At 48.0% G+C, this 15,632-nt stretch overlaps 1 protein-coding gene across 1 annotated transcript in view; it reads right to left on the reverse strand.

Moving 5' to 3' along the window:
• The window catches only part of EPHB3 (EPH receptor B3), a 158,553-nt gene extending 143,726 nt beyond the window's left edge, over window positions 1–14,827 (reverse strand). Inside the window, exon 1 of the mRNA XM_081953620.1 lies at window positions 13,948–14,827. Coding sequence (XP_081809746.1) covers window positions 13,948–14,065 — 118 coding nt within the window. The 5' untranslated portion in view covers window positions 14,066–14,827. The remainder of the gene's footprint in view (window positions 1–13,947) is intronic.
• Between the last annotated feature and the right edge of the window lie 805 nt (window positions 14,828–15,632).

The following is a 15,632-nucleotide window of genomic DNA, read 5'->3' on the forward strand; positions in this document are numbered from 1 at the left end:
AGAAGGCATACAAAAAACAATCTTCTCCACCCAGATTGTAACATGGAAAGGAGAAAAGTTCGTATATCTGGACAAAAAGAAGCCAATCTGAATTGAAATAGATGGATTTGCCCATATAGAGGGGAACTAATAAGCTTGGACTGGCACAACTCTATGGCAAGAATATCTCGCCAATGCATTTGCCTACAGCTCCCATCGTCCTTTGCCATGGTCTCTCAAGCTGCTGGGACCCAAAGTCTAAAGATGGGGAAGCATGCTTTAAAATGTGAGGAACCAATGGAGACATTCTGATGACTTTAGCGGCTGTTTTACCCAGTAGGTTGTGGTTGAATTTATTTAGGGAAGAAGATTCTGGTTGAACTGACCAGTAACAGAGGAGCTATTCAGCAGGTTCTAACCAGTTCTGGAGAACCGGTAGCGGAAATTTTGAGTAGTTTGGAAAACCGGTAAATACGGTACCACCTCTGACTGGCCGCGCCAGTGGTGGGTTTAAATACGGTACCACCTCTGACTGGCTGCGCCAGTGGTGGGTTGCAGGCGGTACACCCCGGTTCGGGCATACCGGAGCCTGCCCGGAGCACTGGGTACCGTTCTGGAACGGTGCTCCGGAGGACCCACCCGCCCACCCTCGCTCCTTACCGTGAACCCACCACTGGGCCGTGCCCCCATCTATTCTCTGCCTCCCAAGTCCCAGTTGATCAGGAGGGAATGGGGATTTTGCAGTATCCTTCCCCTGCCACGGCCACAAGGCCACACCCACAGAACCGGTATTAAAAAAATATTGAATCCCACCACTGCAGTGGACCTGTTCTTATTATTCTTCTGTAGTATTTCCCTATCTTAGGAAAATATTAGAATGTGCAGAAATGAATAGGTTAACACTTGCCATTTAAGAGAAGGAGCAAACAGAATATTATAGCATATGGGAACTATTCCACCGAAGGTTAGGGAACAAATATGAAAGTTAGAAATGAAAGTAATTAGTGAAATATAGAAAATATATTAATAGAATTAAATAAATCAAGAAGAAGATGGTTATAGTATCAGATATGTTATGTATATCAGTGTTAAGTCATGAGCAGATAAATAAGGAGTATGGTTGTAAATTTTAAATGTAAATTGCACAAGATATTTGTACCCGGGCGACACACTGTTTAATGGAAGATGGATTGTTTGTATTAAAATAAAATATAGATATTCCTCTGTAGAAATGACGACTCATTCATGTGCCATCCATGCAAGCCTTTAGTGAAGTTATTTCCAAGTCTAAAGAAAGGAGAAAGAGATAGTAAAACCCTTCTCTCGAAAGATAAAAAGCCACCAATGGAAAAAGGGACTTACTCCAGATAGTATTCACAGAAGGAATGTGTTGGGAAAGCAAAGTAAACTCCCTCTTCCAGGGGTCTTTTTCGAATCTCCTCTGTAGGATGGTTAGAGGTCAAAATAAAATCCAGGTGACAAGTTACTTCGATGCCCAATGCATCGCACAAGGGCGGCCCCTAACTCTCTGAAAGAAATGGTAAAGGCGGCTTCCTTGAAATAGAGTGGGCTTGGGTCCCAACCAACCTTTACCCAAAATGAAGGAACAGTATGCTAACCAAAGAGGAGAAGGGGAAGGCGAAAGAGGAGGAGGAGGAGGAGGAGAAGGTTTGGTTAGCATACTGTTCCTTCATTTTGGGTGGATTTTGGTAGGGACCCAAGCTCATTCTATTTCAGTGAAGCCTTCTTTCTATCCTTGGCCTGTCAGACTCTTAAACACAACCACAATCACTCCACACACGCGCGGAAACGTATGACTAGTTTTTCCTTCTTTTTCTCCCCAATTACTTGCATAGGGATTATTCTTTATACTATTTATGTTGTTTGTATTTGTTGTCATGGATTGCAACAGTGAGGGGGGGAAAAAACCAAATTCGTTGTATACATGATGTGCAATGACAATAAAGGCTGCTTTGCCATTCTTTTGGAGATGTGGGTGGCTGCCCATGTACCATGTTCCCCTGAAAATAAGACCGGGTCCTATTTTCTTTTGACCCCCGGAATAAGCGCTTGGCCTTATTTTCAGGGAGGTCTTATTATTTGTGAGGTACAGGAGGCCCCTTAACCTTGGCCCACGGATCAGCTGATCCAGAGAGGGCCAGATGTTCTGTCTCTGTTTCTGGCACACTGTTACCAGCCCTAGCGTCACTGGACATGCTGCTCTTTTTGCGGCCACCACTAAGAGAACGGGCATGGCAGCTAGGGTTTGCAGGAGTCTGCGATATTTTTGAGGAGGGCTTATTTTCGAGGGAGGGCTTATTTTAGTGCATGCGCTCAAAAGCCCGATTGGGCTTATTATCCAGGGAGGGCATATTTTGGGGGAAACACGGTACACTCTCCTGTGAATGAGAAGGAGAAGGAAGGATCTGAAGGTGGAAAGGGAGAAGACCGTGCCAGGCACCTTCGTCAGAACGGCTCTCCCCACAGACAGAGTGACTCTGCAAGTCCACAGATTGCAAAACCATTTTTGCCAAGCCTTTCCTCCTGTCTTGCGCCCGGGGCAGTTACCCAAATCTCCGTGCGGCTCTCAATTCACTTCCTCCCAACGTGCGAACACTAAACCCATCTGGAACTGTTTAAAGCTAAATATCCTTTCTCTCCAACCCCCCTCAGACCCAACTCGGATTCTTCCAAAGTTAAAACAAGCAGGGAGTGCCAGGCTGGGCTGCCGTTCCTTCTCGCTCACTTGCTCGCTCCTCTTTCTCTTCCCTCTCTTTATTTTCAGTTTAATTTCTGAGGAACGGGAATCAATCGGCTGCTGGCAATTGGTCAAGCCCTGCACATTTTCCTCATTAATCAAAGGGGCGGCTCAGATTCCATGTTGCCGGTGCGGGCAGCCCAGAACGGCACACCGGCTGCTCCAGCCAAGGAACCCCTGAAGTGGGCTTTTGTGGGGTGGACAACTGAAGATGAGAAAGAGACAGAAAGAGAGAGAGAAAAACTGAGAGAGAAAGAGGGAGAAAATTGAGAGAGAGAGAGAGAGAGAGAGAGAGAGAGAGAGAGAGAGAGATGGAGGGGGATTGAGAAATTGAGAAAGAGATTGAGAGAGAGAGAAATTGAGAGATTGGGGTAGAGAGAGAGAGATTGAGAGAAAGGGAGAGAAAGAGAGAGAAATTGTGAGATACAGAGAGAGTGAGAGAGAGAGAGAAATTGAGAAATTGAGAGAGAGAAATTGAGAGATTGGGGTAGAGAGAGAGATTGAGAGAAAGGGAGATTTAGAGAGAAAGCGAGAGAAATTGTGAGATAGAGAGAGAGAGAGAGAGAGAGAAAGAGAGTGATTGAGAAATTGAGAAAGAGATTGAGAGAGAAAAATTGAGAGATTGGGATGTGTGTGTGTGTATATATATATATATATAGATAGATAGATAGATAGATAGATAGATAGATAGATAGATAGATAGATAGATAGATAGATAGATAGATAGGGGGGGAGGGAGAGGGAGGGAGAGGGAGATTGAGAGAAAGAGAGAGACTGAGAAAGGGGGAGAAATTGAGAAAGACAGTGAGAGAGAGAAATTGACAGATGGGGTAGAGAGAGAGATTGGGAGAAAGAGAGATTGAGAGAGAAAGAGAGAGACTGAAAAAGAAAGAGAGAAATTGAGAGATTGAGAAATTGAGAGAGAGAAATTGAGAGATTGGGGGAGAGATTGAGAGAAAGGTAGGTTGAGAGAGAAAGAGAGAGAAATTGTGAGATACAGAGAGATTGAGAGAGAGAGATTGAGAGAAAGGGAGATTGAGAGAAAAAGAGAGATTGAGAGAGAGAGAGGATTGAGAAAGAGAGAAATTGAGAGAGAAAAATTGGCAGATTGGGGTAGAGAGAGAGAGAGAAAGAGAGAGATTGAGAAAGAGAGAGAAATTGAGAGATACAGACAGATTACAGCCAAGGAGGGCTCCCTTCCCTCCTCCTTTTATCCAGCATGGATTTCATTTGCAAAAGTAGCCAGAGCAAATGCTATTGCAGCTGCTGCCAAGCGAGCCATATCGCACAAAAAGAGGCGGCTTTGGGACCATGACTGACAGGTTCCCCCCCCCCTCCACCCCCCACCCCCCCCCCCCAATATCCCTGAAGCTGGTAAAGGGAGAAGCGACTCAGAAGTATCAAAGTTTCTCCCAAGTTCTGGGATGAATCTGTGCGACCTCCCCATCGACCGAAATCCTGCCAAAGCACATGTCCATGTTGCTGACCAGAAGCCAGTTCTCAGTTCCCGCACGTCTCCTAGCTTCACATTCCAAGATTGGGAGAATTAGGGAACAGGTGTTTGGAAGCTGGTCTGCTCTTAGGAACATGGAGGGGGGGGGAGAGACACTCACCCACCCACCCACCAGACACCGGTCCAAAAGCACCCAACAAAATTCATTTGGTGCAATGGAAAAAGTGCACCCAAGACTATTCGGACGTTGGAAACAGACCTATAACAATACAGTGAGTCCTCTCTTAGCGACTGCCTCATTTAGCGATTGTATGGAGCGTTGAGAAAATAACTGGATGATGACCTCTCCTCGCCTTTACAACTTTCACACGCCTGACAAGGAAAAAAGGACTCAGCGGCTAAGTCTTGACAATCTGAAAGGTCGGCAGTTCAGCAGTTCGAACCCCTAGCGACGCGTAATGGAGTGAGCTCCCGTGACTTGTCCCAGCTCCTGCCAACCTAGCAGTTCAAAAGCACCTAAAAAAATGTAAGCAGAAAAAATAGGGACCACCTTTGGTGGGAAGCGAACAGCGTTCCGTGCGCCTTTGGCGTTGAGTCATGCCGGCCACACGACCACGGAGACGTCTTCGGACAGCGCTGGCTCTTCGGCTTTGAAACGGAGATGAGCACCGCCCCCTAGAGTCGGGAATGACTAGCGTATATGTGCGAGGAGGACCTTTACCTTTTTAAAGTCAAGGAAAGCTGAAGCGCTGCAATATCGTCAGTTAAAGACTTTGCTGCTGGTTCCAAATGTGGACACTATAGATTTAGAAAGTGGGAACTGTACAGTACAGGTAGTTCTCGGCTTGCCACCACAATTGAGCCCCAAATCTCTGCTAAGTGAGAAAGTTATTAAGCCAGGGGTGTCCAAACTTGGGAACTTTAAGACTTGTGGACTTCAACTCCCAGAATTCCCCAGCCAGGGCTGGCTGGGGAATTCTGGGAGTTGAAGTCCACAAGTCTTAAAGTTCCCAAGTTTGGACACCCCTGTATTAAGCGAATCACTACCGCTGTTAAGTCAGTAGCATGGTTATTAAGTGAAACCGCCTTCCCCTCTGATTTTGTTCCGCAGAAGGTCGCCAAAGGGGATCGTCACTTAACCCTGGGACATTGCAACTGTTGTAAATGAGAATCAGTGTGCCAGGGTGTTCACGAAGGGCCTGGCAAGGCGGAAGATGCCAACACTATTTAAAAAATATACAGAGCTCTAAGAAATGTCAACTGGCACATTGGCACGTACGGCTTCTCTTGCTTTAAAACAGGGGTGTCCAAACTTGGGAACTTTAAGACTTGTGAACTTCAACTCCCAGAGTCGCATGCTGGCTGGGGAATTCTGGGAGTTGAAGTCCACAAGTCTTAAAGTTCCCAAGTTTGGACACCCCTGCTTTAAAAGCATTGCTCAGCAGAACTGGAATTGGGGCCAGTTACTTTCCCTTTGCTCTTTCCCACAATCTTCATGTGCGATGGGCTCTTAGGCTGTGCTATTAGTTACCCACAAAAAATAAAACAAATAACCCCCGATGCCTCTTGCTTTGTGACTTTCGCCAAATGGTTTCCAACAAACGATTCACCTAACAATCACCTGATTCGTTTTAACAATCGTGGTAAAAATGGTTACAGCATCAGGTCCGCTTATGTGATTTACTCACTTAATGACCGCCTTGCTTAGTGACCACAATTCCGGCCCCAATTGCGTTCGCATGTCGGGGATTATCTGTACAAGGTTTTATTTTTTTTCTATCCATAAAAACTCATCACTGCTAATTACAACCAGACGCAGGGCCCGTGTGGAATAGGAAGTAATTGTAGCAGAATTATTTATAATACCAGAGAACAATTGTTCTATTTTTCTATCCCGTGTTTCTCTCCCACTTCTTGATCAACATGAAATAAAGCCCTGTAAGACATTCCATGATGTTTTGCAGAGCTATGCTATTGTTAAGAAAATCCAAATATTTTTGGCAAACAAGGCCACCCCCACCAATCCCTTTAATGCCGGAGCCAAATTTGGCATAAAGGCCCTGAGTGGCAAAATGAATTTCACCGACTGAAGTGTTCTGGGCAAGCAAGAGAACCTGTAATGCAGTGGAGTCCAATCTTGACAACTTTAAGACCTGTGGACTTCAACTCCCAGAATTCCCCAGCCAAGCCTGGGGAATCCTGGTAGTTAAAGTGCCACCTTTCTTAACGTTGCTAAGGGTGGACATCCCTGTTGCAATGGATAAACCAAAGTACCATATGTTTGTTCCATAAGATGCTCCGGACCATAAGGCGCACATTAGCTTTAGAGGTGGAAAACAAGAAAAAAAAATCTGCCTCTGCCTCCCAGCATCCACCAGTATTCATCTGGCTAGTATCCTTGCAGAAAGCAGCAAACAGCCGGGTTAGCTTCAGCACGTTATCACAGCCTGATTCAGCACGAGCAGCTGATTGGTCGTTGGATCGGCCTCCTGGAATACCGCCGATCAGCTGTTCCAGGCGGGGGGGATCGGCTACCGCTGCCTATCACCACCACTGCCATGCAGTGGCACTGATCGGCAGTGGCAGTGATGATAGGTAGTGCCGATCGGCAGCGGCGATCCCTGCCGCTTGCAACAGCTGATCGGTGGTATTCAACCATTCCGCCTGGAGCGGGCTGAAAACAGGGCATGCAGAGGCCAAAAATGGGGTGCACGGAGGCTGAACACGGGGTGCGCGGAAGCCAGAAATGGGGCGCATGGAGGCCAAAAATGGAACGTGCGGAGGCCGAAAAGGGGCACGTGGAGGCCATAAATGGGTCACGCAGAGGCCGAAAATGGGGCAAGTGCAGGCAAAAAAAAACCCAGGACGTGCGGAAGCCAAAAACAGCCAGTTCAGCAATACTCACTCCGCAAGAGGCACAGACATTTCCAGCCACTTTTGGGAGACAAAAAAGTGCGTCTTATGGAGCAAAAAAATACGGTGAGTCAATGGTCAACTTGAACTTAATCTCAGCCAGCCCCAGTTCTCTCATTAAAGAAAACTGTCTGTCCAAATAAGCACCTGCTCTCCCTTCCCTCCTGCTTTGGCACCAAGTGCCGGAGACGCTTAATCCGGACAAACCAGTTTGAGTCAGCAGAGCAGGCCAAGCTGCAATTCATAAAAAAAATAAAAATAAAATAAAGGAAAACAAGACGCACAAAGGCAAATGCACCATGATTCAGGCAGGTTTCTGGGGATGTCTAATTAAGAACTCCACAGGGCTCAACCGTCAGCAACAAGCGGCCCAGGCCAAGAGGAAAAAGAGGCAGCTCCTTGGCTTCCACAAAAAAACACACACACACACAAAATCGGCAACGTGTCCCCCCGCCTTGGTTGCAGCTTGTAACCAAACAACCACAATGCAAGCCACGAAAGCAACTGGAGAAAATTGCTCTTAAGCCGAATGTCTCTAAGCGAAGACAAACAGGCTCAACCGTTTGGGATTTCAGCATTTAAGGGAAGAGACAAATTTTGCCAAGTAGACCGAAGCACAAAGCAGAATTGGCTGGGCGCGGAAAGACAGCACAGAAAAATAGACAATGTGAACGAAAACGCCAAGATCCTTGGAAACGTTCATTTGCCCCCATCCCCAACTAGTTGCCACGTTTCTGGGCTCAAAGGTTCACCCTTTTTTTCCTCCCATAAGTCTGGACCAGTTTGCAAAGGAGTAGGAGGCCGAACGAGGCTGGCTGAATCTCCTCCTGTTCTTGGACCGGATTTTACTCAGCCTTATCCTAAAGGATCAACAAAACAGCAGGACTCTCACATCCCCGTTGCGAGAGGAGACAGTTCAGTGAACTGTAATTAAGAGGAAAGCAAACTTCTCTGCATCGAGGGAAAATAACAAGAGCATACGCTAAGAATAATTTAAGGAGGGGAATGGTTGAAAAGAATACAATTACGCCACGGTTCGGCATCGAATAGGCGCACCAACACAGGCATTAGAATATAAATCCATCAGTTTACTCTCGTGGCCGCAGATCGTAGCAACAAGGCAGAGCATAAACTAAGAATAAAGCTGGTTAACAGGGGGAAAAAAACACGAGGGGAAAAAATACAGAAAAGTTAAGGTACGTAGAACTAGGTCTACAGTTGTGAGCTTCAAACTTTCAACATTTCAAGGAAAGCAAGTCAGTTTTGGCAAACCACTGAGGTTTGTTCAGTTGTTTAGAATATGACACAGACAAGTTTTGTATATCGACAACTTTCCACACCCCACGTTGCAGGATTTCACCACCGATAGGCAGAAGAAGACAGAAGATGCAATATCATTTTGTAGTTTAACTCCACAGCACCTTGGCCATACATCATGCTTAAATGTGCTCTATACGTTCAATAAAACAGAGAGGAATGCTTTGTCAAACTGCAGCGTGGAATCTGAACCAAATTACTTGTTCTTTTCCAACGCAAGAAAAAATTGGGGGGAAAAATGCATGACCCTACCCTTTTTATCCAGCCTTTATGTAATCTTTGCTTTGCATTCGGCCCATTCTTACCACCAGCCGGTGCCCTATTTTTGATTTCCAGTGCAATCCCCACATTATCCACAAATATGTTTTCGAACAGGAGGGGAAAACCCCATCCTTTGACCCACTCCTTAAGCCCTCTAAGGTGGTTACAGCGTTTGAAGAAGCATTTCCATGGCGTAAAAGTGACACCATGGAGTTGACGCACAACTCGAAATATATATATTTAAATTCCTAGAGTCCCAAATACTTTTCCTAACTTCGCACGAAAGGGTGACCACCAAGATTCTGGTAGCACCCTTCCCAACAAATGCATTTCATTAGAAAGCATAAGATTTCGTGAGCTGTAACTGAAAACATTTTATTTATATATTCATTTATTTTTTTTATTTTTTGTGCTGGTTCTCATTGGTGTTCATTGACTTTACGGCTGTTTCCCCACCCAGAGTCACTCACCTGAAATGGGGGGGGGGGGCTATACAAATTGAGTAAATAAATACACAAGCAAATAAAATAAAACTCTCTTCGACAGATACGTGGTGTGGCCACGCCGATGCGGACTTTAAATTGGGATGAGCGTGGAAAGGGGACGAGGTGGTAATTATGCCGTGAATCCTACATGTCTGGACAGATGACAAGACTCTCATCAATTAAAGATTATTAATATGCATGTCAGAACCACGCAGCATGGCTAAACTGGTTTTGACCCAAATTCTTTTGGCAAGCCACACCAACTTGCAGTAGAAGGATTTCAATTGAATTGTGACATCTCTGGTGCTCTCTAAACTTGGTGGTTTGGTTGCCGACCCTCTCATTTCACTGATAGTGTTACCTAGCTGGGTAATGAAACGTTTGCAACCACCAGGCTCAGAGACCACCAAGGACTCCATATGCTAACTATACAAGCGAGGGCAGCAAGCTAGGCCAGACAAAGGAGTCGAATGTTTCTCTTGAAACACAGAGGCAGATTTTTTTTTTAAATCCAGCCTCGTCTGCCCCTTGCCAAAATCCACATCCCTTTTTGGCATTGCCAAATGCTACCTTAATGGACAATCTTGGGCCACTAACCTCAGAAGTAGAGGACAAAGGTGTTTGAAGAAACTCCCCCCACCCTCACCAACGCTTTTCGAAAGCCCATGGAAAGCGCGATCTGGTTTCCGCTAAATTAAACCATGCAGAGGCATCCTTCGAATTTATATACCCTGCTGCCATCAATCAACTCTTGGTGGCCATCATATTGTTTCCAACTTAGAGGCTAGAATTTCTGGAATGGAAGGGGAGGACTGGGGCAGCAGCTCAGGAAGCAGCAAGAAAAGAGACGCTTGGCGCTTGGAAGTCCAGAGCTCCCCCCGTCTGCCGTCCGTCAATGACCACGGAGGTTGGGCCCAGTTAGAAAAACTGATCTTTAGGGACCAGAGTTAGCCAGCTCTTTGGGCATAGAAAACCAGTCACACTATTGCTCCTCAGCAAAACTTTCCTTCTCTAGCCAGGCGAGATGCTGCTGAGCCGAAGGGGAAAACACACTGTGGCTTCAGATAGATCCAGCACGCTTATGCTGGAATTTGCAGGAAATCCTCTTTTTTTTTCCCCCTTCCAGCAACACCAACCTCTCCTGCAACCCTTAGGGATAAAACTGGGTACTTTCTCCCCCAACCTGCCATTTTCTCTTCTCCTGTATTGCTTTGCAGAGAGAGACAGAGACACAAAGAGATACACACACACACACACACACACACAGACAGATACAGAGATAGAGAGACAGAGACACAAAGCAACAGAGAGAGAGAGAGAGAGAGAGAGAGAGAGAGAGAGAGAGACCACTTCACCTTGCAGGAAACTCACAGCAGAAAACACACACACACACACACATCTGTGCAAAAGTATCTCCAAGCAATTGGGTTTTGGGGGGAGAGAGGAAGAGGAGAAAGAACCAGCTAAGGCTAAAAACATGGGTATATATAGACTGCCCCCAGCCAGCAAGCACAAAAAGTCCCAACTTTTGCAGAACCTGGAGAAGAAGATAACGAACAAGCTGGGGACTGGCTGCTTTCGGCAAGCCAAATTGGACAGGCCACAGTCACTCAGATTAAAATCCCCAGGGTACTAAGCAGCTGCCACTTATGTGGAACATGCGTGCGTGGATTTACTCCTGGAACTTGACATCAGGCGTTTTGCTAAGTTTCCCATTCGCAGCGCTGCAGTCCTGCTGCCCGGTTTGCATCTTCCTTCCTCGATTCTACTTCGCTCTGTCGCCCAGCCCGTCCGTCCTAAAAACCCACATCTAAAAGGGCAAACGAACGGCCAGCGTAAGGAGGGAAAGATACCAGGCCAGCCCGCTCGAGAGCGCCTGACTGATAAATCACAGCATATGCAAGGCGCACGCTATTAATCAATTCACAGAGTCCAGCTGGTAGACAAACTGGAGGGAGGAAAGGGGGGAAAAAAACCCACGGGCAGGTTAAGAAGCCAGCACTTCTGTACATGAACCAAGTCGGAGTTAGTTCATGCACAAACCTCCAGTTATTCAATCAGAGCTGGAGTTTGTTAGCAGCGGTTCGGAAGACGGCCGGAAAGAAAAACGAGGGTCTGAATGTTTCACCCCCTTCTTCTCTCTCGCACGCTGAACAAAGCTGTGGTGAAAATTGTGCCTCTATCCCTTATCCTGGTTAACAGGGTTAGAAAGTTGGGTTTTAACAGGGTTTTCTCTCCCCCTCACATATTCTGTCCAAGCCCAGCACCCAGAAAACCAAGCACTCTCTGCATTGAAGCCTTCGGCTACGGGATGAAGGTTAATCCAACCAGGGGAGAATTTAAACAGTGGATGGAGCCCTCTGAAGAATCAGGGAAAGCCACAAGCCACCTCAGTTATAGTCCTGTAATGCGGGCCTCTTGAAATTTTGCCTTTTTGGATATGATGAGCTGCAAATATGCTTTATTGGCAGGGCCAAGATTCTCCTGTGTTACAAGCAAGAAAGTTCTGATGTATAAATATCACATGGTCCTTAAGGGATGAACAGGCCAAACAAAGATACTAGCAAAGCATTCATCAGAATGGGGGATCAATGTCCCACCAATGATTTTTTTCTTCTACCATGGCTGTTTAATTTCCAGAAAGGAAGTTAGTTGACCTCTAACAGATTTCTCTAGTTTTCTTTCCTCTTTTTCTTGGAAATCACCAGTTCTAAGAAAGCATGAACGAAAGAAAAGAAAAAAGTCCCCCTTCTACCTCTCCATCTGTTCTCTGTCTGCCAACAAAGAGAGGACTGGAGCCAACTCAAGCCAAAGAAGTGCTTTGGAAAATCAAACTTTTAAGGCAGCATCAAACAGGAAAGTGTGTGTGGGGGGGGGGGGTAGACATCTGATGGACGCTTTGAAGATTTTAAGGAAAACAACCAACGCTCCACGGCCAGGTTTTAAAAGATGCTTTCAAAGAAGAGGGAAATGTTTGATATACTTCAGAACATTCCAGGAAGAAACTCACTTTAAAGCTGCAGATTAGGAGTGGCGATGTGAGAAATTAAGGCGCTTAAGAGAGAACCGGGGCAAACCTGTTTAAAAAACAAATCAAGTTATGGGACTGTTTAGTAAAACATTTCAGGAGGAATCAACTTCTGGATCTGCTCTGCTTGACCACACTGAGAAGGTATTTTTGATTCTGGTTCTTCACCACGAGACAAAGTGCGAAAAGTCCCAAACGCCCAAGACCATGTTTGAACCCAGAGTTTTCCAACTGCAACTAAAACAGGCCCATTTGAGCAAGCCTCTCCTTACACCGGACTAACAAACAAGTCTTCCCGTAACAAACAAATCTTCCCAAGTCCTTGGAAAAACAACATCTTTTTGAGGCCTTCAGGATCGAGGGAGAAAAAAAAAAAGAAACAGATGATCGACTACAGAGTTCCCTAACGTGAGATGGGCGACTTATAAATGTGATATATGTATGTATGTATGTATGTATGTATGTATGTATGTATTTATACACAGGGATTTTCCTCTGGAAGCTGCCTTTCTTTCAAAGGGATGAGAATATAGAAAAGCATCAGCGGTACACAAACCAGTCCTACGATGGAAAACAGCTATGAACTTTTAAAGAAAGCTTCTCTGAGTTATTTCAATTTAAAACTGGAATGGGCTGAAGCCGTAACCACAACACAGGGACTAACTTGGTGAGAAAGAAAGGCTTTCTTTTCTTAATCAAGGTTTCTGCAATAACATTGATTAGGCTCATTGGGGTATGTTAACTCAAACCAAGCACATTTTCGCTTAGAGTGGTCTCCAGTGCCAAGGAAAACTTTGATTTCTCCAGCAACAGACCACTTTTGCAGAACTTCCAACTTTCACTGAGACCCCTTACTCACCCACCCTTCGTGAATTGGGAATCTCCACATTCACCAGCTGTAATTTAAAAGTAAAGAGAGTTTCTGGAGTCATCCGCTTATTTTTACCAATTTAAAAGCGGATAAATTTGGATTGCGGATTGCGTCCTGCAATAGGCGGAAACAAGGAATTTTATCTGTGCCGACAAGCACATAACTCAGGTTTGGCAGGGCTCACGCCTTCCTCACTCTGCCTTACCACGCTGGTTTTTTTTTTTTTTTTCTGAACCTGGGGAAATTGGGCCAAGCAAAACTAGAGGGACAGGCTGTTGTGTGAATACAGCGGACGCAAAACGAACGTGGTCTTCATCTGCCAAGAGCTAAGATCGTCCCCAAGGATTTCAAACTGAGGTTTAAGGCTTATGAGCTGCTTCTCACTCAATTTATCCGCCAAACCTCCCCCAATCCTTTTAAAGGAGGAGCGCTTTTCGGGAAAAGAAACTTCATCCAAAGAGTTTCAGAAAATCTAAAGAACCAAAGATAAAACGGAGCCTCCAAGCCAGGCAAGCCAAGATATGGTTACTCCAATCTCCAGAGAGAACTAGTTTATTGGCCTCGGTTAGAAAATCTGGGTTTGGGTCGGTGGATGGGGGAATAAAGACTCCAGAATGGGGTGAGAAGCCTGCATTTCCAAGGCCGGCCAACCCCTTCTCAGAACAGCTCCGATTTCCGTGCAAAAGAGGTCGTGTGGATCAGGAAGGCGAAGGAAGACACGCGTGTCTTGGGGGGCTCCCCCCCCCAAAAGGATTGACAGACTGCCGTTCGTTCCCCAAACCGTCTCCCACGCCATAACCCCATTCCCGGCGTCTCCACAAGCGGCTGGATGGATCCAGAGGCAGGCGCCGCCAATCCCTCCCCGAGACCGGCGGGGCTCACCTTCCAAAGCGCGGCAGCCCCCCGGCAGGACCAGCAGCAGCAGCAGCGGCGGCAGCAGCAACAGCAGCAGCGTCCCCGGGTGCAGCAGCCGGGGTGCCCCCGGGCGGGCCGCAGCCATCGCGGGGCCGGAGCCCGGCGGCGGGGCGGCTGCAAGATCCTGAGCCCGGAGGGGTTGGCTCGGCGGCGTCAAAGGCAAGGATCCGGCAGGATCTCCCCTCCCAAAGTCCGCTTCAAGCTCCCGCGATTAAACTCCTCCGGGCCGCGGGGAAAGCTGGCAAGCTGGTCCGTCCAAAACGCTGCAGTCGTTCCCCGTCGTCCGAAGCCGGCGCGCGAAGATGCCTGGCGAGTCCCGACGACCCCACGGACCGCCGTCTCGTAGCTCCCCCGACCTGGCCGCCCGCTCGGATCCTCCCCAAGATCCCCTCCAAGAACGCGACAGGTCCAGCTGCGCCGGCTGGAATCCCAAGCGTTTCGGCGGCGGTCGAGTTGGGGGCCGAACCAGCGGCTGGCTCCGCTCAAGTCCTCCCCGGGAGCGGCTAGCCGTCCCGGACGCCGGGCTGCCAAAGGAGGGCTGCGATCGTCTCGACGGGATCCCCTACGGCGGTGTATCCAGGGGGCGATCCGGGGCGTTCCGGCTTTCCGAATCCTCGGGTTGGTTCGGTGCAAGGCAACTTCCGAACCTTCGGCCCGGCTTGTTTCGAGCGGCCGGGGCTCCTTCTTTTCTTTTACCCGGGGTGCATAGACTTAGGAGGCTCGGTGCACCAGCGAGAGCAGCCAAACCCGCTTCGCGACGCTCTCGCTCTGAGCGCTCCGGCTCAGCCTCCGCGGCTGAGACCCAAGGGGCGTGGCTTCAGCTGTCCATCACCTCCCGGGCCTCTCCCCTTAGCAACCCCGCACCCGCTGGCGACTGGCAAGAAGGGCTGAAGGGCCCGCCCCTAGCAACCGCCAAGCTTCCCGCCGATTGGATCCGCGACGATCCTCGGAAAAGAGGAGGGCGAGGTGGGGGGGGGAGAGCTCGGGGCGAAGAGGAGAAAGATGAATGAAAAGGGGCGGAGGCTGGCGGACCAATCAATGGCGGAGGAGCCCGCCCGTCGTCCGCCTCCATTGGCCGAGCGGCGTTGCGGTACCGCGAGGGGAGCGCGCCACCTAGTGGCCGCGAGCGGAAGACACGGGTTTGCAATAGGAGCGCCTTCTACACGCTCCGTTTCCGTTCACACGGGCGTTGAAAAGGAAAGGGGAGAAGGAGAGCAGCCGGTCATCGGTAAAACCGGATGCTCCGGGCATTTTTACCCCGGAGCAAGAGAAAATCACGGCGTGGCAACGTCCCCAGATCTTCCCTGCCTTCGCCCAACAACCAGATGCCCTGCAGATGTCTCTGGACCCTGCGAGTCCTCCACATCTGGAAAGCATCAGCTGGCTGGGAGTGGATGGGTGGGATGCCGAACCGAATTAAAGAGTGTGTAGATAGACGACGATGAAAGCTATCGCCCGATCAATTCGAAACCGTCTCGGTTCCCGATTCCAACGCTTCCTCCGACGCTGCGAGATGACAGGGGGAGGAAGGGCTTGTGGAAGTGCGGCGTATATTGCTTTTAGGGTAGGTTGCAAACGGATCTTCCCGGCAAGCTGGGAACTTCAACTGCTCTCCCTCTTCCCCACCTTTGCGATCTTCGGCACTGGAACTG

The sequence above is a fragment of the Natrix helvetica genome, assembly GCF_964273705.1.
Source record: "Natrix helvetica genome assembly, chromosome: 5".
Taxonomy (NCBI): domain Eukaryota; kingdom Metazoa; phylum Chordata; class Lepidosauria; order Squamata; family Natricidae; genus Natrix; species Natrix helvetica.